Here is a 24,089-nt window from a genome sequence, read left to right on the forward strand (position 1 = left end):
GTTGCTATGTGCAGACACTGTTTCTCCTCCCTCCGAATGTGGAAATGACACCAAAGCCTGGCTCTGGCAAGAAGGAGGATATACGCCATGGGGAGGCAGGCATCATTAACTGGTCACTCACCAGCTTCTAGTGAACTTAACGAGCATTTCTTCCCGACTCGGGAACCTAGTCAGAAATCAGCCTGTGAACAGAGCATTTCTGGTGGAAATCGTTGCAGGGGTCCGTGTGGAACCTCGGGGCTGGCGGCTCTTGGACAGGTGTCTGCTGGCCTAGGAATGGAAGGAAGGAGGGAAGAAAGAATAGCACAGCCTTTGAAACTGGTCGATTATGATTTGCTGCTCACAATGCCCATTTTCATCTTTTTACTGTCCTTGGTAAAGAGAGCACTTTTTTTTTTTGTCTTTTTGTCTTTTCTCGGGCCACACCCGAGACATAGGGAGGTTCCCAGGCTAGGGGTCTAATCAGAGCTGTAGCCAACGGCCTACACCACAGCCACAGCAACGCTGGATCCCCAACCCCCTGAGCGAGGCCAGGGATCGAACCTGCAACCTCCTGGTTCCTAGTCAGATTCGTTAACCACTGCGCCACGACGGGAACCCTGCAAAGACTGTACTTGTCACCGTGTCTGTTATGGGAGCTCCTCCCGTGGCTCATCTGGCTGCATGCCTCCTCTTCCCTCTGCCCACGATGAGCTTGAGGAATCCATGAAAGAACACATGGACTCCCTGGAAAAGGTGAAATCTGTGGTGAGCCATTTCAGAAAATGCGGCCCCTCTATTTAAATGTAATGAAGATAATGTCGTCTCGGCCTTCTTCTTCATACGCGTGGTGAAGGTGCGTGAGGAGGAAAAAGGCCCGATGGAATATGTATCTTTGGTAACTTCCAGCATCACCAGCAGCCCCATCTCTCCTCTCTGTTTTAGCACCGCCCAAGCTATATGCCTTGCTGATCAGCCAAAGCCTGTGAAGGAATACAAATACCCCGAGAAGCTGCCGGGAGAGTTGTATGATGCAAACACGCAGTGCAAGTGGCAATTTGGGGAGAAAGCCAAGGTCTGCATGCTGGATTTTAAAAAGGCAAGTGATGGCTGGCACCCGTTCAATGCACTCTGCTGCTTAAAATGGTTTTAGTCGTGACACTGACATTGATGTATTCTGCGTGTATTGGGCACCTACCAAATGTCAAATCCTGTGTGTTAGAGCTGATCCTGTGTAACGGGAAACATGTGTTTTACTGGCGAAGAAAATGATAGCAGATACGGTTGTGGGTGTCAGTTTTCTCCCAAGTATTGACTTTCTCTCTGATTTATCCCATCGGAGCTCAGCAGGAAGTCTCGGTGGGTGTAAGCTGGCAAATTAATCTGCTGCATTCTTTTCGAACGGTGTTTGAGAAACAGTGCTGTCCCTTTAGCTTCCTCAAATATAGGCAAAATATACGATAAAGCAGTAGCCTATCTGGGACTTCTGATTTTTAAATTCCTCAAAGTAAGTGTTTTTAGAGAAGTTTTTCACAGACCTCCATGGACCCCCCAGGGACACAGCAGAGCGGTTTCCTCCCATAACACAGAGACACGGGCTCTTGCTAGATGGGAAAATGAAAGTAACTTTTTTTATTTTATTTTATTTTATTTGTCTCTTTAGGGTCTCACCTGCGGCACATGCCCAGGTAGGGGTCCAATTGGAGCTATTGCCCCGGCCTCTGCCACAGCCACAGTCATGCAGGATCTGAGCCGCCTCTGTGACCTACACCACAGCTCACGGCCACGCCGGATCCTTAACCCACTGAGTGAGGCCAGGCATTGAACCTGCTTCCTCATGGACACTAGTCAGATTCATTTCTGCTGAGCCATGACGGGAACTCTGAAAGTAACTATTTTCGAGGCTTCTTTTATTCTAGTTTATAATGAAATCAAGAGGAACACAGACAAAAATAAACAGGACACACTGGGAATATTCCCAATTTAAATCTAATGGGATCATCTTGTTTCTTCTAACCTCCAGTAGAGCTCCCCCAAAGGTCAGTTACAGCCTTGCGCCAGAGCTGGATTCTTCTCTGCTCAGCTGGGTAATCTCAGCTTGGAGCAAGAGCAATAAATCAGTCAGCATCAGCATATATTCCCAAGGTTGCCTTTCCCATTGGCAGAATTTGTAAAACTCATGAGAATTTTGGGAGTGTTAGTCTTCTGTTTGCTAAGGGAAAAGGAGCATAAAACTAATGTTTCCTTTTTTTCTCAAAGATGGGATTTTTCTATATCACACTCCCAGTTTCCACATTATTTTGCTCTGTGACCAGGGACTTTATCATCCATGATAAACTAGGACATTTGGAAAGTACAGGAAATAAGAAGTTAAATACAGAATACCTTTTCTTTTTCTTTTTCTTTTTTTTGTCTTTTCTAGGGCAGCACCCACAGCATAGGGGGGTTCCCAGGCTAGGGGTCTAATTAGAGCTGTAGCCACCGGCCTACACCAAAGCCACAGCAATGCGGGGTCCGAGCCGCGTCTGGGACCTACACCACAGCTCATGGCAATGCCAGATCCTTAACCCACTGAGCAAGGCCAGGGATCGAACCTGCATCCTCATGGTTCCTAGTCGGATTCACTAACCACTGAGCCACGACGGGAACTCCCAGAACATCTCTTTAAGGCAGAGGAAATAATTACATGCAATGAAATTCATTAATTGTAGACGTACAGTTGGAGTTGAGCAAATGCGTTCCCCCACGTTGCCAGTGTCCTGATGGAGATGCAACTAATTTCCACAAGCTGAGAAAGTTCTCTTTTTCCCGGATCCATTCACCCCCTCCCCACCTGAGTAAGCAACCCCTCTTCCGAGTTCTGTCATGACAGTCACACACTGTCATGGAACTTCACAATTGCTAAGTGGAAGAGTTGCACGCATTGCCTTCAATATGCTGCTGTCGGTTTTATACAGTTATCTTTTATCAAACTGAAGAAGTTCCTTTCTGGTCCTAGACTGGTAAGAGATTTTATCACAAAAGTATGCTAAATTTTGTTACATGGTTTTGTCTGCATCGTTTGATACAGATTAGATACAGATTTTTTCCCTTAATTCTTTTAATCATATTGATGGGCTTTAAATTTTTTCATTGATTTTTGCATGCTTTTTTTTTTGTCTTGTCTTTCTAGGGCTTCACCCACAGTATATGGAGGTTCCCAGGCTCGGGGTCCCATCGGAGCTACAGCTGCCGGCCTACGCCACAGCCACAGCCACGCCAGATCCCAGCCGCACCTATACCACAGATCACGGCAATACCGGATCCTTAACCCACTAAGCGGGGCCAGGGATCAAACCCACATCCTCATAATCTATTATTCATTTTTATGTTTTGTTAACCTGATTTGTGAATATTTTATTCAGGACTTTTATGTCTGTGTTTTTGAGGGATATAATTTAGATATTTTTCTTTATAATCCTTTCAAGATTTTATATTAGAGTTATGCAACCCTAAAAAATGATTTGAAAGTGCTTCTTACTCCTTTATTTTCTTAAAGAGCTTATAATAAGATTGATATTGTTTCTTCCTTAAAGGTTTTTTAGAATTTACCTGTGAGTTCTGTCTGTGGAAAGGTTGTGGTAATTACACACTCAGCAACACCAACACATGTAGGGTTATATAGAAGAAATTTCTAGCCAGATTGATCAGATTAATTAGAAAAACATCAAAAAATGACACAAGAAGAGAGCTTTTCCAGTGAATTTTTCTGTTTTATCTTTTTTGTTGATTTATTACCCAAAATTATTCATATTCCCATTTATCCTTTGAGTGGTTTTAAGATCGATGGTGATGTTTCCTCTTTCATTCTTATTCATAGTAACACGTGCTGCTTTATCTTTTCTCCTTGATCTTCTTGGCTGGGAGTTTTATCAGATGAATTAGTCCTTTCAAAACAACTGTATTTGTCTTTATTAAGTTGTTGGATTTTTTTTCTTTCTTGCCTCTTTTTTTTTTTTTGTCTTTTTGGAGCCGCACCCACGGCATATGGAAGTTCCCGGGCTAGGGGTCAAATTGGAGCTACAGCTGCCCGCCTACACCACAGCCACAGCAACCACCAGATCTGAGCCGTGTCTGTGACCTACACCACAGCTCATGGCAACACCGGATCCTTAATCCACTGAGCAAGGCCAGGGATTGAACCCACAACCTCATGGTTCCTAGTCAGGTACATTAACCACTGAGCCATGACAGGAACACCCTACATCCTAAGGCTTAATGTGACTTTCTTTTCCTTGATATTATGGGATAAACTTGGATCACTGATTTTAAAATTTTCTTTTCTTAATATAAACATTTAACTATATTTGAAGTAATTTTCTTCTCAGCAGCATACTAACATATGTCCTGAACATTTGAACATGTTGAGGTCTTAATATTATTAACTATAAATATGTTCTAATTTAAGTGGTGATTTCTTCTTTAACCTATGCGTTATTCAGGAGTATACTATTTAATTACCAAATAAATAATGACTTTCTAGACAGCTTATTAATTTTGATGTTTAATTTTGTTCAATTTTTATAAGAGAATATACCTATAAATACGCTTCTGAAATTTACTGAAACTTATTTCGTAGCTCAGCATTTGGTCTGTCCTTGTGATCATTCCATGGCCTCTTGAAACAACTGCGAACCCTGCAAGAGTGGAGTACAGTGTTCTAGAAATATCTACTTTGTTAATTTGTTTGATAATAGTATTTATAGCTTCTATATCCTCCACAATATTTGCTACTTGTTATGTCAATTTCATGGAGTGTTAAAGCCTCTGACAAAGATTAGGTATTTTTCCATTTCTCCCCTTAGTTCTATTAGTTTTTGCTTCCTATGTTTTGAAGCTGGATTTTTAGCTGCATACAGATTTAGGATTGTTATATCTTCTTGGCGTTTTCAGTTTTATAAAATAACATTATTTTGTTCTCGATAATGTTACTTTTCTTGAAGTCTACTTTATCTTATATTAATACAGCCACATCAGCTTATTTAGGAATACTGCTTGCATGATATTTTGCCCACTATTTTCAATTTCTTTGTGTTTTTATATAAAATGTGTCTTTTGTAAAGATCGTTTAATTTGGTATTGCTTTTCTCTCCAGTTGAGCAATCTCTAGCCTTTCATTGGAATATTTAATCCACTTACTTTTAATGTAATCATTGACATAGAGGATTTAAATGCACCATTTTGCTGCTTATTTCCTATTGTTCTCATTCATTTCTTGTTCCTTTGTTTCCTTTTGGTTTAAACTTCTTTTTACAACTTCTATTTTTGCATCAATTTGCTTTTTAGCTGTATTTCTTATAGTTTTAGTGGTTGCTCTAGAGATTACAGCTGCATCTTTAACTTACAACCTGCATAGAATTAGCATCACGTGGGAGTTCCCATTGTGGCTCAGTAGTAACCAACCCAACTAGTATCCGTGAGGACTTGGGTTCAACCCCTGGTCTTGCTCAGTGGGTTAAGGATCTGGCATTGTGTGAGCTGTGGTGTAGGTCGCAGATGCTACTTGGATCCTGTGTTGCTGTGGCTGTGGAGTAGAATGGCAGTTGTAGCTTTGATTCAACCCCTAGCCTGGGAACTTCCTTATGGTTCAGCTGCAGCCCTAAAAAAAAAAAAAAAAAAAAAATTAGTGTCATGTCACTTTATGCAAAATGGAGGATCCTTACAAGATATAAGTCCACTCACCCCTCTTTTGCACTTTGTACTACTCTCACCATATATTTTATTTCTATGCATTAGTCACATGACACAATTCTAAATTTTTTGTTTTAAAAGAGTTGTTTTTAAATAAAATAAGATCATCTTTTGTGTTTACTCACATATTTGCTGTTTATTATTCACATTTTCTTATAGATCAGTTTCAAATTGTATCATTTTCTTGGACCTGAAGAACTTCCTTTAGTATCTGCTGGCCACAACGTATCTTAGGTTTTCTTTCTCCGAAAAGGTCATTAATTCATCTTCAGTTTTGAAGAACAGTTTTTTGAATTGTTCTTTTTTTCCTTTAGACACTTGAAAGACATATTTCTATTTTCATCTGGACTCAGCTGTTTCTGATAAAAAGCTTTTCATCATTTGTATCTTTCTTCTAACATTTCTAATCGTTTGTTTGGACAACTCAGAAAACTATGCATTTGGGTTATTTTAAGTTTCAGTTCTAGAATTACTACTTAGTTCTTTTTTTACAGTCTGTGTTCCTCTAGAGAACGTCCCATTTATTCCCATATTATGTTCAATCTTTTTCTTTATAATCTTGAATATAGCATAGTACATATGACTATAAAATACATTGTTATTTTATGTTACATGTATTATGTTGTTGTAATAGATGAATCCTTTTCTCCCTGCGGCTTAGTTTTCTTCTTCCTTAGGGCTCACTCTTTTGGTTTTTCCTTAGCCCTAGGGCATTGTCTCTACTCTAGATCGTGGTTCTTACTCATGACGGGGACCTGGGGCTTCCCACTGGATGCCCGGGATGCTCCCTGGAGTCTGTCCACTTCGTGTGGGCCAGACTCTGCCGTCTCCCAGCGTTGCACATCCTCTGTCTTCCAGCCCTTATCAGCTGTCGGCGCAAAGCGGCTGCCCTCTGCCAGGCCACATGGAGTCTCACCCTGTGCACGCATCATTCACCCCTCAGATAAGGACCCGCAGGAAGTCCCCATGGAGACCACCGGGACTCCCAGTTCAATGCAGCTTTTTCCTTTCAGGTCTCCTTCCCACTAATTCTAGCGACTTAGTCCGAGTTGGGGCAGCATCCTCCATCCTTCTGTCTGCCTCGGAGCCACATCCCTGTACCAATTCAGAGTATCTTCCCAGACAGAGAGCTGGGCAGAGGTGGCACTCACCTTAGCAATTTCTCTTCTCTCGAGAGCTACATACTTTGTTGCCTATTGCAAGAGTCTGAAGCAAATTGGCCATATATTTTGCCCAGTTTTATAGTTTTTGCATGTAGAAAAGCAAGCCTGGTACCAGTTATGTTATCGAAAACAGTAGAGAGAATATCTTTCAGGAAAAAAATCCATTAAATTAAAAAATGTGAGCTCATTCACTATGATATAAAATTGTTTTTCAGTAGAAATAAGTTTGACAAGTTTTTATTCTTATAAGTTAAATTCTACTTATGTGGCCAGAATCTCTAGCATATTGAATTTCAGCTTTACATATGGAGTAGCAATTGGATTCTTTATTTTCCATATGAATTGAGGCATCTCAGGACATTCTCAATTATAAAATTTAATTTTTTAAATGAGCGCCTACTGAAAGTTTATTAGAATGGGTCTATTTTATTAGGTTACAATGTAAGGATCTAGACGTTTTCTGATGGGAGAATATAAAATAATAAATGACAAGGAAACTAACCAGCCCTTGTCACTTAGGCTTACTCAGTAAGAGTTTGCTGAGCAGCGTGACAGGTGGATGGATGATGTTTTAGTAAGGATTGAACCTCTTTTAAGTACCGTGTCCTATTTAGTTTGGAAAGTTACGAGGTAATGAAATGCACATGCATCCATCTCTTGGATAAATGGTGGTGCCTTTGGTGTATCTATATGGCTGTTTCCACACTGGTGGATAGATCCACGTGCATATACGGCCATGGCTTTCTTTATCCGCTGATGACTTGTATATTGATAACCAGAGTTAGTGCTAAAAGCATACCACTGCTTGAAAAACAAATAACTGCAATAAATTATGTATCTCCCGCTATGCCCATCATTTGTGTTTGCATTTTCAGTGTGTATTTTCGGAGAGGCTAACACTGACAGTTTGAGAAATGAACCTGGTGGCACTGTATTCCCGACATGGAAATGCCACCTTAAACCCAAGCCAGTCATCTGAAAATGTTTCTTTTGCTCGGGGTGTGAGGTTGCCATGTGAAGCTTCACTAAGTCAGTATTGCTGGAATGGGTCTCTGTGAACATGGCTCCTAAATTATGGGATAAAATAGAACCTGAGAGCTTGCACCAGCAAATTCAGTAGCATCAAAGATAAAGCCAAAAGTGACCTCTCTACGTGGCCTTCAACCCTCCTCTTCCCGAGTCAAGTATGAGCTATTTCGAACACTGTGTCTTTATCAAGCACCCATCCTGCTATGTCCACAGTGCCTGGTGGCGTGACCCTGCAGTCGGAGATGCAAAAGCTGCCAGAATTACTTTGAAATTTGATCATCTTAGCATCCTGGGAACTGTTGGTAAATTGAAAGCGGCCCCCCGACCTGGCCCCCACCCCCACATCCAGCAGGTCTTATACAATGCAACGTCCTGGCCCTAGACCCATGATTTAATAGGATCTTTGTTCCAAGAGGCCCCTGAAGTTTTATTAAGAATGTAATAACCTACAACCATAATATTGCATTTAATACACCCATTGTCCATTATGTCCAGAAGTTAGCAGTTAAGTCAAGGTATGATAAACCTGAGAGGGATTCATCAGATTTTGGTTGTTTAGATAATAAAATGAACATTTGTTTTCTGGGACAGAATGCCACATTTTTAGCAAATGGCCAGCAGTTACATCTACAGGGCACCAAGGTCTCAAGCGCTTTGGGATGCGTTGGACACAGTAACATGAATTAAATATTTCAAGGCTCTCGTGACTCGGTGAATTATTTCTGCCTGGAGGCCTGGAGTTGGGGCTTGAGCAGTTTCCAGGATGAGGCAGAGGGCAGAAGCGGGGCTCAGACTGGGTTAGGGTCACGTGCTTTCGTGGTGGGCCGACCCCCAGCATCCCATGCTTGAGAGCTTTGCCCTTAGCAAAGTTAAAACCATTGCCTTCGAGAGCATTTTCCATCCACATTTCTTTATTCTGCAGAATGTTCCCCACAGCTGCACCGTGAGAATATCATAAAAATAGTTTGAATAGCAGCCTAGGTGTAGTATTTCCACCCGCTGAGGTTCTCTTAGATGATTCTAATTCACGGAGCGCTGTCACTTTCATTTCACTCTACAGCAGTTCCCGCTCATTCTGTTCCAGGTTCCCAGAGGTACAAGCTCAGTAACTCAGAAGGGGTTTACTGAAAGCCAGGTCGGAACTAAGCCCTATTCCAGGCACTGGTGGCCAGTATATAAAATTAGTTTACCATGTGATTTTATTTATTTATTTATTTATTGAGGGCATACCTGCAGCATATGGAAGTTCCCAGGCTAGGAACTTGAATTGGAGCCGCAGCTACACCACAGCCACAGCAACACAGGATCCTTAACCGACTGAGCAAGGCCAGGGATCAAACCCACATCCTCATGGATACTAGTCGGGTTCATTACCGCTAAGCCACAGCATGAACTCCTAAAAAATAGGTTAACATTTTAAAATATCATTTATTTGGTATCATCTTGTGTAATCTCTGAAAGTGTCCCAGGATGTAGCACCACTGGCTCCTTCAGCCACAGTCGTGAACCCAGGCTGGGAGCCAGATCTGTGCTCACACCTCCTCACGGCCTTGAAGTGAGAAAGGACACGTGCAGGAGTTTGTTGACTGCCAGCCCCAGGCCCTGAGTTGGGCATGTGACCTACGACTGCTTCACTTAGTCCCTGGGACGAGTCCCTGGTCAGTGGCACAGGGCAAGGATACAGGTTCTGTCTACCCAGATGCGCCTGGCCCCGTCCACACCTCTCGGAAGCCCGCCCTCTCCCTGGACCACGTGTCTGTCCCCCTGACCTCACCGCGGGGTGGCGGCGGCTTTCACATCTACCTGGCACTTGTCACTCCCTCATCCATCCGTGTGGTCACCTGTGTGTGCGCCCAGCCTCCTGAAGCCCTGGGTCTCTGGGAACCACCTTTCAGGGGGCAGGCCCACCTGCCCTGCTCCGCTGTCAAGATTCTGCCTGTGGTCCACCCAGACACAGGGCCTGGGGCCGTGAGCTCCGGTTTCAAGGACGCTTTAGTATTCTCCCTGGTGGTCCGTCGAGATGGCATCCCCACAAGCACAGGGGAGCTTTCCACTTGTCTTCGTGGGGACTCACGGACCCCCAGGCCTCTGCTTTATGGATGCCTGGAGGTCCTCTCATGCCTCTGATCTCTGAACATCTTTCTTGCTGAGAACAGAGGCCCCAGCACAGCATACCCACTAGTGTCCCAAGACTAACCACCGCTGTGGTACCTCTGCCCCAAGAGCACTTTCCGATCCCGCAGGACTCCCAAGAAAAGAAGCCGTAATGGTGCAGCGGTTGTAGCCATAGGCGTTTACTATGAATTCCTCAAAAGTAAAGCAGTTCATCGATGCCCACATTAAAACCTGGACAGACTACATCTTTTTTTTAATGATTTTTATTTTTTCTGCCATAGCTGGTTTACAGGGTTCTGCCGATTTTCCACTGTACAGCACGGTGACCCAGTCACACCTACATGTACACATTCTTTTTCTCACATTATCAGGCTCCATCATAAGTGACTAGATATAGTTCCCAGTGCTGCCCAGCAGAATCCCATTGCTCATCCATTCCAAAGGCAATCGTTTGCATCTCTTAACCCGAGAGTCCCAGGGCAGCGTACTCCTTAATATTCCATGTTCTGAAAAGCTGTCTTATTAGTGAAAGAGATGTAAGCAGAAAAGGTATAAAGCTGTGTCATTAACAGATACCTTAACTCTTAAATATGTGATAAGTAAAAGTATGCAGGAGATTTGAGAAGTAGTTTTACGAGGGTAGAATTACTATAGATGATGAAAAGGGACATTTTCCTGCGGTCACTCATACGGTGCAGAAAGCCTCGTGGGAGCACGTCTTTAGCGTGAAAGGAATGAAACGGGGAATGAAAGCAAGAATGCAGAGTTTTTGCCATCTTTCAAGCAGAACTATGTGGAAGTTTTGCTGCGTTGCATTTTCTTTACAGCACACAGCATCCGGGAGGTGCAGCTCTGAAATGTCCTGGGAAAGAGTGCAGCTCTTGTTCAAATATTCAGAACAGTTGTGCAGATAATTTAAGAAGTGTTTGCATCACGTGCCGTGGAAGCTGCCGCCAGCATTCCAGAAGGTCCCATCGTTTCAGAGTCACACTGTCTGCCCTTCATTGAGATCTTCCTTTGGGCTCAGAAGGACGTACGAGCAAAAAATAATCCCTTACATGTGGAGAGGCTATTATTGTGTGTAGACATCAGGTCTTGCTTATGTTAGGGACGCAGCAGCCCTACAGGCCCTCCTTCCTCTGCACACACATTTCTTCTTTCTCATCTTCCATCCTTTGCACAAACCCTTTATTCCTGCCTCCCATTTTTTTAGGGCTGCCCCCACGTCCTATGGAGGTTCCCTGGCTAGGGGTCAAATCGGAGCTCCAGCTGCCCGCCTACACCACAGCCACAGCAACGCAGGATCCGAACTGCATCTACAACCTACACCACAGCTCACGGCAATGCCAGATCCTTCACCCAGTGAGCGAGGCCAGAGATCGAACCCGTGTCCTCATGAATACGAGTCGGGTTCATTGTCGCTGAGCCACAATGGGAACTCCTGTTCTTCCTGTCCTGAATGCCATCCTCAAGCTCAAGCATCCACTTCCTTGACTCCTTTCCTGGGTCCTCCGGGCAGAGCCCTCTTCTCCTTCTCCTTCTCCAAGCCCACCCTGCCCTTGGAGGGGTGCCTCCCCTGTGTGACCCATGTGGAGATTTAGAGCGAATCTACTCCTCCAGGACTGTTCTTGAGAGAGTAGGTCTGGTCGTATTTCTTATGGAACCTCCTGGCCAGCAAGATACCTGGCACATTCTAGGCCGTCATCAAAGACTTGGGGATGGCGGATGGGTGGGTGGGTAGACGAATGGAGGGGACAAGCCAGCACGTTTCAAAACCCTCTTTAACGTGGAAGAGAGGATTCAGACTTGGAGAGGTTAGCGAAAGATGGGGTCAGGAATGAATTATTGATTATCGTTACTTAATTTTAAGTTTTTGTAGTTTTCTTCAACATCTGGATTAAGCGTAGTTTACTTTTTTTTTTAATTAGAAAGTATAATTGTGTTACGTTTATGATGAGTAAATAGAAATAAATAAATAGGGTTTCAGGGATAAAGTAAGTCACACCAAGTCCAGACCTGCGTGTTCAGCGTCCTCCCTCTCTCACGTGCCCGTACTGCTCAGTCGACATCCGCTTTAGGTTGTATCAGTGTTTTCTCCCTTAAATTTTTCAGCGATATGTAGTCATGGAATTATGGACTGTTTGTAACGCTGGCGACCCTTTTCTCCCTCTAGGACATCTGTAAAGCCCTGTGGTGCCACCGGATTGGAAGGAAATGCGAGACGAAGTTTATGCCAGCAGCAGAAGGCACTGTGTGTGGGCATGACATGGTAAGAAGCTAATCCCGGCACCTGGACCATAGTCAGATGTCCATCTTTCAACCCACACGTCTCTCCTGCTCTTGCCTTGATGTTTCGTAAGCTGTCTTTCTCATATATGTGTGCATGTCTATACCCGCGTCAACAGGCTGGGTGTCATTGATATGAATTCTCTGAAGGGGACTCCCTTGCTCGCGTTTCCGCTGATATCATCGATGAGCTATCTGGAATTGATAAACCTAGATATTAGGCAACAGAGGGTGGCTGAATCTGTTGGATCAGGAGAAATGTAGACTCTTGGCCATCTTTTAATAACGTGAAGAACCAGCATGAAGCCATTCCGCGAAAGCCACAGAGCATCGATTTGAAGACGGGAAGAGACTCTTTTGACCTGTCGTTGCTCCAGTGACAAAAAGAGAGATGCTCTCGTGGGGAAAAGGGGAAGACGCAAGAGGACAAGTCTGATACCGACTGGGAGACAGCCACGGGGCGCTCATGTCAACTTAAAAATAAGGAGTTCCCGTCGCGGCTCAGTGGAAACGAACCTGACTGGTATCCATGAGGATGGAGGTTCGATCCCTGGCCTCACTCAGTGGGTTAAAGATCTGGCGTGGCTGTGGCTGTGGCGTAGGTCGGCAGCTGTAGCTCCGATTGGACCCCTAGCCTGGGAACCTCCCTATGCTGTGGGTGCAGCCCTGAAAAAAGAGACCAAAAAATATACACCCCTTAAAAATAAGTTATCTTAACAATCAAGAGTAATATTTTAATCCTTTTGATGTAACCTGAGATTGTATTTTTTCAGGATATAAAAGACTGTCTATAAAGATAGGAACATATTGGGACCAAACTGTCACTGTACCACTTTCATTCCGTGCATTTTAACTGTTTAGTGCTGCAACAGATATGAAAAAGAAAGGTGGGCCTGACCGTCACTGATCTAGTACATTCAAAGTCTGAGGTAAACACATCACCCCCTAAACACATGTAAATGTGAGTACAGATAGAAAGATTCAAAGGTTGGTTTGTTGGTTGGTTGGTTGTTTTTTGTCTTTTTAGGGCCGCACCTGCAGCATAAGGAGGTTCCCAGGCTGGGGGTCAAATTGGAGCTACAGCTGCAGGCCTACACCACAGCCACAGCAACGCCAGAACCAAGCCGCCTCTGTGACCTGCACCACAGCTCACAGCAATGCCGGATCCTAACCCACTAAGCGAGGGCAGGGATCGAACCTGTGTCCTCATGAATGCTAGTCAGATTCGTTTCTGATGAGCCACAACAGGAACGCCCAAAACGATGCCTGTTTCTTGAAAGATTGGAAGCCCTTATGTGTTGCCTTGGTGATGGTTTGTGCAGACAAGGCGTGTCTCTCCAGGCATCCTGCCTTCTTTAAACGCTGCCGTTTTCCCTGTTTCTCTGATGCTGTAGCTGCAGTGCTGTCCTTGTGTTCTTGCTACAGTCTATTTACCTTGAAAGCATGAAAGCACAATTAAATTGGCGTTCGGGATATTTTCAGTTCTTTTTTTCCTGTGTTTCCAAATAGAATGCTTTCCTTCATATTGAAAAGAATTAGAACAGCACGAGCCAGAATAGACGCCTACAAGTGACACAGCCCTAAGTGGCCGCCCGGTGGCCACGGTGGGACCAGCATCAGAGGCTCGTGTCAGAGCTCCCTTTGGTGTTAGTTGTGTGTCTTTGTGTATCCTGGTTCACAGAGGTCTGTCCGCTTTATTGATTGAGACGCCTGCGTTGCCAGGCGCCAGTGTCCCAGCCCCTTGGGACCTGCTGGCGCCATGGGTGTGTTCTGCTTGACGGGCGACAGCTGTGCTGCTTCTGTGTCTTCCTCCCGGGTGGGAACCTGGGTCCATCCGTCTGCTGCCAGCACTGAGCTCTGTGTGGGCGTGTGTGGTGGGGAACCTGACGAGTGGTCAGAGCTTTTTCAGAGGCCAGCGCCGTTCTTCGGTCACTGCACACATGCAACCCTCACAGGCACCCGGAGGGTGAGCCTATGGCAGCTCCCACTGCCCAGCCCAGAACTCCAGGAAAAGGACGCTGGGCTCCTCTGTGCTCACGCTGTGAGAGATCCAGAACAGGGGTGTCGGGACCACAGCCTGGATACACGCCAGGGCAGATGCCAGTTCTTTAAGAATCCCTAATGTAAGACTTTTTTAATTAATTTATTTTTTTTCCGCTGTACAGCATGGGGACCAAGTTACACATACATGTATACATACTTTTTCTTCCCATTGTTGTATTGCATTGTGAGTATCTAGACATAGTTCTCAGAGCTACGCAGCAGGATCTCATTGTAAATCCATGCCAAGAGCAATAGGTTGCATCTGTTAACCCCAACCTCCCGATCCCTCCCACTCCCTCCCTCTCCGCCTAGGCAGCCACAAGTCTATTCTCCAAGTTTATGATTTTCTTTTCTGTGGAAACATTCATTTGTGCTGTATATTAGATTCCAGTTATAAGTCATATCATATGGCATTTATCTTTCTCTTTCTGACTTGGTTCACTCAGTATAAGAGTCTCTAGTTCCATCCATGTTGCTGCAAAGGGCATTATGTCATTCTTTTTTATGGGTGAGTAGTATTCCATTGTGCATGTATACCACATCTTCCTAATCCAGTCATCTGTTGATGGACATTTGGGTTGTTTCCATGTCTTGGCTATTGTGAAGAGTGCTGCAATGAACGTGCAGGTGCATGTGTCTTTTTTAAGGAAAGTTTTGTCTGGATATATGCCCAAGAGTGGGCTTGCTGGGTCATATGGTAGTTCTATGTATAGTTTTCTAAGATACCTCCATACTATTCTCCATAGTGGTTGTACCAGTTTACATTCCCACCAACAGTACAGGAGGGTTCCCTTTTCTCCACATAACAAGTTCCTCCAGCACTTGTTATTTGTGGACTTATTAATGATGGCCATTCTGACTGGTGTGAGGTGGTATCTCACGGTAGTTTTGATTTGCATTTCTCTAATAATCAGGGATGTTGAGCATTTTTTCCTAATGTTAAATTAAACCAGCTCTCATGATGTGAGTATGTGGCATTTGGTGCAAGGCACTTGGCCTGTGTCATTACAGTGGGCCTTTGGGACAAGTCAGTCTGGTGGTGCCCATCGTTGCCGATGCCCAGAGAGGGACAAGCAGGCTCGCTGCGCCCGAGCAACGTGACCTGGTTCACACACCTGACACGTGAGGCTCATCTTCTAATCCACAGTGTCAGTTCTCATGCCATAATTTGCTACTTCTCTTTGAGTTCTTGGTTTAGGCGTGACAATGGATTCCATGGGCAGCATGCCAAGAGGGCTTGCACCTCGTCATGGACCACACTTCCCAAGACAGAGTCTTCTTTCATCAGCCCCACTCTCCATCGACAAAATGTGAAATTTGGGTAAACATGGTTCTCAGAAACATAACTGGTGCTTCCCTGGACAGTCTATGTGTCTGTTTAACACAGGGTCTTACCTCTGACGCCTCACTGGTGGGCTCCCCAGGTCTGTGATCTTCCTGAAATTATGCTCAAAATTGTGTGTCAGCATGCACCTAGGTATCCCCCCAGTGTCCTTGGAGAAAGACACACTGCTTTCTCCTCAGATTCTCAAAACGGTTTTAAAAATCATTTTAAGGATAGGCCTTTAAGGATACTCTGGCAAAAAATAGCAAAAAAAAAAAAAAAAAAAGCATTTGCAAAATTGTTAAGCAATGATTATCACAGCAAAAGACCAGAAGTGATCCAATGTCCACTGGAAGGGGATTGGTTGGAAATCCACCTAACGGAGTGTCGTGTGGCCACAACAAAGGAGCAAGGGATGTGGAATGAAGAACAGAACATGTTAAATGGAAAAGCAGCAGGGAAAGATGAGGGGGATACAGGTCATGCAAGGAAGAAGAGGAAATACTAGTCTATATAATTATGTGCTTATATGAAAAAAGGGTGAACTCTCATGAAAATAATAATAAACAAATGTGGAGTTCCTGCTCTGAGGCAGTGGGTTGATGATGGAGCTTCTCTGTGACCTTGCCAGTTTGACCCCCAGAGTGGTACAGTGGGTTAAGGATCCAAAGTTGCCACAGCTATGGTATGGGTCACAGATGCAGTTCAGATTCGATCCCTGGCCCTGGAACTTCCATATGCCTCAGGTGCAGCCAAAAATGGAAAGAAAGAAGAAGAAAAAAGAAAAGAAAAAAATAAACAAATGGGACCAAATGAAAAGTTTTTGTACAGCAAAGGAAACCATCAACAAAACCAAAAGACAACCCACAGAATGGGAGAAAATCTTTGCAAATGAAGCAACTGATAAGGGATTAATCTCCAAAATATACAAACAACTCAATATTAAAAAAAAAAATCAAAAAGTGGGCAGAAGATCTAAATAAACATTTCTCCAAAGAAGATACACAGACGGCCAAAAACACATGAAAAGATATCCAACATCGCTAATTATTAGAGAAATGCAAGTCAAAACTATTGTGAGGTACCACTTTACACCTGTCAGAATGGCCATCATTAGCAATGCTACAGAGGATGGATACAGGAGAGGGCTTAGAGAGAAAGGAGCCCTCCTGCGCTGTCAATGGAAATGTAAATTAGTACATCCACTATGCAGAACAGTATGGAGATTCCGGAAAAACTAAAAAGAGAACCACTGTATGACCCAGCAATCCCACTCTTGGGCATCTATCTGGCGAAAACCATCATTTGCAAAGATACAGGCACCGCAGTGTTCATTACAGCTCTGTTTACAATAGCCGAGACGCAGGAAGGAACCTGAGTGTCCATCGGTAGAGGACTGGATAAAGAAGATGCCGGACATGTACACAACAGAATTTTACTCAGCGGTGAAAAAGAACAAAATAATGCCATTTGCAACAATACGGATGGACCTAGAGACTCTCATACTAAGTGAGGTCAAATATAGATACCATATGACACCACTTATATGTGGAATCCAAGACTAAGATACAAATAAACTTATTTATTATAGACCAGAAACAGACTCACAGACGTTGACAGTGAATTTACCAAAGGGGTCAAGGTAGGAGGAGAGATGGACTGGGGGTTTGGGATTGGCATTTGCACGGTGAGGTCTATGGAATGATTGGACGGCAGGAACCTGCTGTATAGCACAGTGAACTCTACCCAATATTCAGTGATAATCCATGTGGGAAAAGAATCTGAAAAAGAATGGATCTATGTGTAGGTATAACCGAATTACTCTCCTGTACAGCAGAAATTATCACGACATTGTAAATCAATTATATTTCAATAAATAGGCACATGTAAAATGCTGGATATCACTAGTTATTAGAGAAACACAAATAAAAACTGGAGTTCCCGTCGTGGCGCAGTGGTTAACGAATCCGACTAGGAACCATGAGGTTGCGGGTTCGGTCCCTGCCCTTGCTCAGTGGGTTAACGATCTGGCGTTGCCGTGAGCTGTGGTGTAGGTTGCAGACGCGGCTCGGATCCCGCGTTGCTGTGGCTCTGGTGTAGGCCGGTGGCTACAGCTTCGATTCAACCCCTAGCCTGGGAACCTCCATGTGCCTCGGAGCGGCCCAAGAAATAGCAACAACAACAACAATAACAACAACAACAAAAGACAAAAAAATAAATAAATAAATAAATAAATAAATAAACTGCAGTGAGGTACCACCTCGCAATGGTCAGAATGGCCCTCATTAGCAAGTCCACAAATAACAAGTGCTGGAGAGGGTGTGGAGCGAAGGGAACCCTCCTGCACTGTTGGTGGGAATGTAAGCTGCCACAACCACTATGGAAGACAGTATGGAGGTTCCTGAGAAAACTAAACATAGAACTACCATGTGATCCAGCAACCCCACTCTTGGGCATACATCCGGACAAAACTTTCCTTGAAAAAGACACATGCACCCGCATGTTCATTGCAGCTCTATTCACGATAGCCAAGACATGGGAACCACCTAAATGTCCATCGACAGATGAATGGATTAAGAAGAAGTGGTGCATATACACCATGGAATACTACGCAGCCACAAAAAAGAACGAAGCAGTGCCATGTGCAACAACATGGATGCAACTAGAGACTCTCATGTGAAGTGAAATAAGTCAGAAAGAGAAAGACAAATACCAGGTGATGTCATTTACATGTGGAATCTAAAATACGGCACAGATGAACCTGTTTACAGAACAGAAACAGACTCACAGACATAGAGAATAGGTGGGTTGCCAAGGGGGAGCGGGAGGGAGTGGGCTGGACTGAGAGTTTGGGGTGGGTAGGTGCAAACAATTACACTGAGAATGGAGAGGCAATGAGGTCCTGCTCTACAGCCCAGGGAGCTCTATCCAGTCTCTTGGGATAGAACTTTATGGAAGATAATATGAGAAAAAGTATGTATACGTATATATGTGTGTGTGTGACTGGGTCACTACGCTGTACAGCAGAAATTGACACAATGCTGTAAATGTACGATTTAATGAAAAAAACTTTGGCAGTTCCCTTTGTGGCTTAGCGGTAATGAACCTGACTAGTATCCATGAGGATGCAGGTTCAAACCCTGGCCTCGCTCAGTGGATTAAGGATCCAGGATCGCCATGAGCTGTGGGGTAGGTCACAGATGTGGCTCGAATCCCGTGTGGCCATGGCTGGGTAGGCCCACAGCTGCAGCTCCGATTGAACCCCTGACTTGGGAATGTCCATATGCTGCACGTGTGACTCTAAAAAGCAAAAACAAACTTAAAAAAATAAATAAACATAAAAGGTTAAAAAAAAAAAGATAAACTCTAAATTTTGAAAAAAATGTCAACTTTTTCTGTATTTAAAAACAAAACTAGACCAAATTTTAATAAAGCTGCATTTAAATATCCAAGGCAAAATGAAACAATCTAACCTAAACAGGTTCCACTTAGGCTGTAGGTCAAGTTATTGGCTTGACCGTGACCATGGAGGAAGACGTAACCAAGTGACTTTAAACCAGCACTTTGTGTGTCTCGAGTAGAATGGATCCAGTAGACACAGCACTGCAGGGAAACTTGAGCTGTTTTCAGCAATCCCCTCCACATGGATGGGTTGGTTTGGCTCTTCTAAAACTATTTTTTATAGACGCCTACACGACACTTTGCTGGCAGAATGCAGCTGTGCCCAGCGAGGGGATCCATCAGTGGAAAAACCACTGCCATTGAACATGAAGCTACACCCTGTGCAGCTTTCGTGTGTGGTGAGCGTGAAGAACCCACGTGGATATTAGCAGAATTAACATCGACTGGCACTTCTTTGGAGGAAGGGGAGCTGAGCGGGTCTCGAGCCCCACAGCGACAGGGGGAGCTCTGTGTGGGCCGTTTCATCACCCCGGAAAGCCGTGTGGCCTCGGACACGCATCACTTCTAACCCCCAGGCTCCTGGCCCTGGGGCTCAGGAGCCAGAAATGCCAAGGTGCGGGCCCCGTGGAACCTCCGGCTGGGCCTTTCCACCTGCCGGTCAGTCTGTTCCGCCAGCAAGGTGTGAAGAGCACGTTGTCTCCAGGAAGATCGGCCTTCAGTCCCGGAGACTGAGCTGCTGGCCTGAACGTTCTCGCCGCAGGACGAAACGCCACCTGCTGCGTTCCAGCAGCTGAGACAGGTGTCCGAAGATGCCTGTTATCCCTTTACGTGGGTTTGCAGAAGGAGGCTGGGTTTGGAAAGGACAGAGAAGCAGCAGTGAGTGCGTGTGTGCTGTGTGCTCCCCGAGGGCTGGTGTTGGCCCATGTCACTGAACTCCCCACCCCGGAGCGTTCATACGGATCCATCCGCTGTCGCCACACAGTTTACGTAACCCCTTTTTCTTTCAATTTTCAGTGGTGCCGCGGAGGCCAGTGTGTGAAGTATGGTGACGAAGGCCCCAAGCCCACCCACGGCCACTGGTCGGACTGGTCGCCCTGGTCCCCTTGCTCCAGGACCTGCGGGGGAGGGGTGTCTCACAGGGACCGGCTCTGCACAAACCCCAGGTGGGCGCCTCACCTCCCCACTCCCCACCTGCCATCTCTGCTGTGAACCTTCCAGGCAGCATGTGCACGTGGACGTGAGCGCGGTGAAAGCAACCCTGTGTTTCCCATATTACGGTAAAAGAATGCGAGGTCAGAAAGCCGTTTAAGGAGCTCCCGCTGTGGCTCAGCGGCAATGAACCCGACTAGTATCCATGAGGATGCGGGTTTGATCCCTGGCCCTGCGCAGCGGGTTAAGGGTCTGAGGTTGCCTTGAGCTGAGGTTTAGGTCATAGATGCGGCTTGGATCCCGTGTTGCTGTGGCTGTGGTGTAGGCCGGCAGCTGTAGCTCTGATTCAACCCCTAGCCTAGGAGCTTCCATATGCTGTGGGTACAGCCAAGAAACAAAGAAAAAAAGGGAGAGAGAGAGAGAAAGAGAAAGGAAAGAAGGAAGGGAGGAAGCCCTAAAGCATTTCTTGTACAATGATGTCTTTTTGATATAACTTAACTATCCAACCACAGCAAAAGTAGCAGACCTGGCCGTGATATTCAGGGACTGGATTTGAACCAAATTTACTTGAAATGCCAAGGTTCTGCCTAAAAGAAGGAAATAATTCAAGAAAGTATAGAGAATACAAACAAGGAAGAATCAATAAGAACAATTTTTTTCATGTGGAAAAACCAAAAATCATGATTTTTCATCAGATGTATATATCTTCACAGACATGGTTTCATCCTGTCTTCTTTGGAGATAAGGATGCTAAAAGCAGTCACCATGCAGTGGAGAGGATTCTTTTAATCCCCCTTTCTCACCTTTATCTGTTTAACTTTGTCAAGACACAAGTAGAATGATTCATTTCAGTCCTTGTCTTTAATGCATGAGACCACATCGGGTGCTCTCGTCCTGGTGTGTCCATGAGACTTCGAGGGCATGAGAGGGGGGTTTGCTGTCCCTTCCGCACAGTGGAAGCGGACCACTTGTCTGTCCCCATCCGGTGTCCTGGCTGTGTCGCAAACAAGCTGGGAATGGAGAGACGTCTCCATCTGGAGAGGGAGCGGTTGAATTTCCGTCTTAGTTCTGGCTTCCATCAGCTGCTCCCCCTTAGCCGACTCCCCTTTATAGCATCCAGAGAACAGCAGTGCTCAGCCTGCCTCCTGCAGAGAGATGCGCAAAAACTCGCAAACTCAGATTCCCGGGTTCACACCTGTTCTTCCAAATAACGCCTATATCGTTAATATGTAAGAAAGTGCCAGCGACTTCTTAGAACTGCACTTTGCTTACTGGGTGACGGTATTTGGGCATCATCTGGCCCCTCTCTCCAAGAAGCCTCATTTCAAGGGAGGGCTAAGTCGCCCTGGAGAGGTACGGTTTCTAACGGTGCAGTGTACATTCTAGTCCATCGCATGGAGGGAAGTTTTGCGTGGGCTCCACGCGGACGCTGAAGCTTTGCAACAGTCAGAAATGTCCCCGCGACAGCGTTGACTTCCGTGCGGTGCAGTGCGCCGAGTACAATAGCAAACGGTTCCGAGGATGGCGCTACAAGTGGAAACCGTACACCCACGTGGAAGGTAAATCTCAAATCCCGCGAGCCAGCGATAGCCTGTACCTCGTTGTCTTTGCTCTTGAAAGAACTGCATGGTGGATAGTGCGGGTCCAGAGAGACCCGATATGGCTCTGCGAGGCCCAGGTCGCAGATGCTTTTCTGGTTGTTCGTTTGATTCTGCCTGCCTCAAGGCCGCTGGCATCTTATCTAAACCTGACCAGCTGTGTGCTCAGAAAAAAGCCAGCGAGACAGCTTGTGCCTGTGCATAAGACCATAACATCTTCAAAGAAGTGATAAAACGCTCAAGTAGATGATTTCCTGATAATGAAACTATTCTTTTTTAATTGCGAATCACGGTAGCCAGTGGTGATATGGCTATGAGCATGCCACCCACTGGACACTTAAAACTGCCAGAAAATGAAAGAAAGGTGCCCATGGCTTTTGGAACACCAGATAACATACTGTATTTGAAAGGTTTGATCTACACCTTATAAACCACGAAGTTTATTTGTACTGTATGTAAGATTTCACTCTCCAGCTGGGGAGACGTATGTATTATCCTTGTGATTACAAATAGCATGCATTTGGTGGCTCAACAAGTACAATGTAGGAATAAATTCAAAGAACACAGTATCATCTCATTCTTTGAAATGAGAATATTGCCCAGCAAACACTTGAGAAATATGTAAGTGGGGCCATTTCACCTGGCATTTTCTCTCATTGCCCCAATATAGGTACATATAATATTTTCATGGCGAGAGGTGTATGAAATTAGAAAACTCTGGAGGCACAAGTTTAGCCATTTTACACAAAGCCTTTTCTGGGTTGGGTTTTCATTCCTAAACCCAGAAAATTAAGCCAGTGAGAAACAAATAGGAGAAAAGTGGACAAAGCATTTTGAAAAACCAGTGACAAAAAATAAGTGTGCTTTTCCTGACTTTGCTAGTTTTCAGCAAATAAATTCATTAATCATGGAAAAGCGGATATTAAATTTGATTCTTAGACTTGTTCTGTTGCGTCTCTTATCCTCCACAATAAAGAAAATATTTGTTGGTGCGTCTTGGGCCCGTGAAAACCCCCTAAGGAGGACGGAGTTTTATTATCAACTGTTCCATTCTTTACCAAGAAGAGAACAGAGGAACGAAACTTTCTGCAAAAGTTTTATATTAGCCACATAAATCATGAATCCTTGAAAGGGATTACTGGAGCGGAAGTGAACTTGACCTGCCAGTTTTAAGTGTATAGTGAGACCTGTATTCTCCCTGCATCAGTCTTTTTTGACAATCCATTATATTTATGAAAAAACAATGCTTTCTGGAGTCCTCCATCCAAGAGTCTTCCCTTTTGAGATTTAAAAAATAGTATGCATTTCTAGTAACTGCACTAGCTATCAAGGAATCTTGTGATTATGTAATCATCGTATTAACGTGTTATTTGGAAGAATTTTGTGTATTGCTGCAAAATGGTAGTGACTTTTTGCCTTTCTATAAAGAATAGTTTTATACTAGTGAAATAGTTGTAGTTCAAGTCAACAAATGTTTATTGAATGCCTACTATGTGCCAACAGCTACGTACAGAACAAGGACCAATAAAGGACACAGTAGAGTAAAAATTAGTGGTGAAGCTTTTAAAACATGATCAAAAATTGAAGGGGAAAAGCCAAGCCTAAAGAGACAATTTTTTTAAAAATGTCTGTGCAATGTATTATTTTGTGGGAATGATTTTATGGGCAAAAAAGAAAAAAAAAAGTCTAAAATTTAGAGCAAAAAAGTGATCAGAGCTTAAGTATCTCTCTTATTTGTGTTTGTGTGTGTATTTCTTTTTAAGATCAGGACTTATGCAAACTCTACTGTATCGCAGAAGGATTTGATTTCTTCTTTTCTTTGTCAAATAAAGTCAAAGATGGGACTCCATGCTCGGAGGATAGCCGTAATGTTTGTATAGATGGGATATGTGAGGTAATAATGATCGTTCATTCGTTCAACAAACATCTCCCGACAGTCCGCTTTGTGCCAGGCCTCCCGCAAGGGGCTAGAGAGACCAGACCTTTGAAACACCCCCTTTTCCCCCCAGTCACAGCCCGGGGGGCAGAAAGCTAGGTGGACGCACATGTAGACACGCGGTGGCCTGGGACCATGGGGGTGCCTACGGAGCCCAGGGAGAGAGCGAGCACCTGCTGCTTTCCTAGATGTGGACCTGGGAGGTTTGCAAGGGCTCCTGGGGAGGCAGCCAGCTCCGAAAGCAGGTGTCGGAGGAGGGTGTGGGGCAGAGCGGGGAGGGGAACCCGGAGATACAGGAAATCTCGGGCTGCTAGGAACCGGATCAGGGGTCAGAG

General features: G+C 44.7%; 1 protein-coding gene across 1 annotated transcript in view; it reads left to right on the plus strand.

Moving 5' to 3' along the window:
- The window catches only part of ADAMTS16 (ADAM metallopeptidase with thrombospondin type 1 motif 16), a 166,622-nt gene that overhangs the window by 74,181 nt on the left and 68,352 nt on the right, over nucleotides 1–24,089 (plus strand). Inside the window, exons 10-14 of the mRNA XM_047766755.1 lie at nucleotides 925–1,078; nucleotides 12,190–12,285; nucleotides 20,086–20,234; nucleotides 21,607–21,779; nucleotides 23,582–23,712. Coding sequence (XP_047622711.1) covers nucleotides 925–1,078; nucleotides 12,190–12,285; nucleotides 20,086–20,234; nucleotides 21,607–21,779; nucleotides 23,582–23,712 — 703 coding nt within the window. The remainder of the gene's footprint in view (nucleotides 1–924; nucleotides 1,079–12,189; nucleotides 12,286–20,085; nucleotides 20,235–21,606; nucleotides 21,780–23,581; nucleotides 23,713–24,089) is intronic.

The sequence above is a fragment of the Phacochoerus africanus genome, chromosome 1 (genome assembly GCF_016906955.1).
Source record: "Phacochoerus africanus isolate WHEZ1 chromosome 1, ROS_Pafr_v1, whole genome shotgun sequence".
In the NCBI taxonomy this organism is placed as follows: domain Eukaryota; kingdom Metazoa; phylum Chordata; class Mammalia; order Artiodactyla; family Suidae; genus Phacochoerus; species Phacochoerus africanus.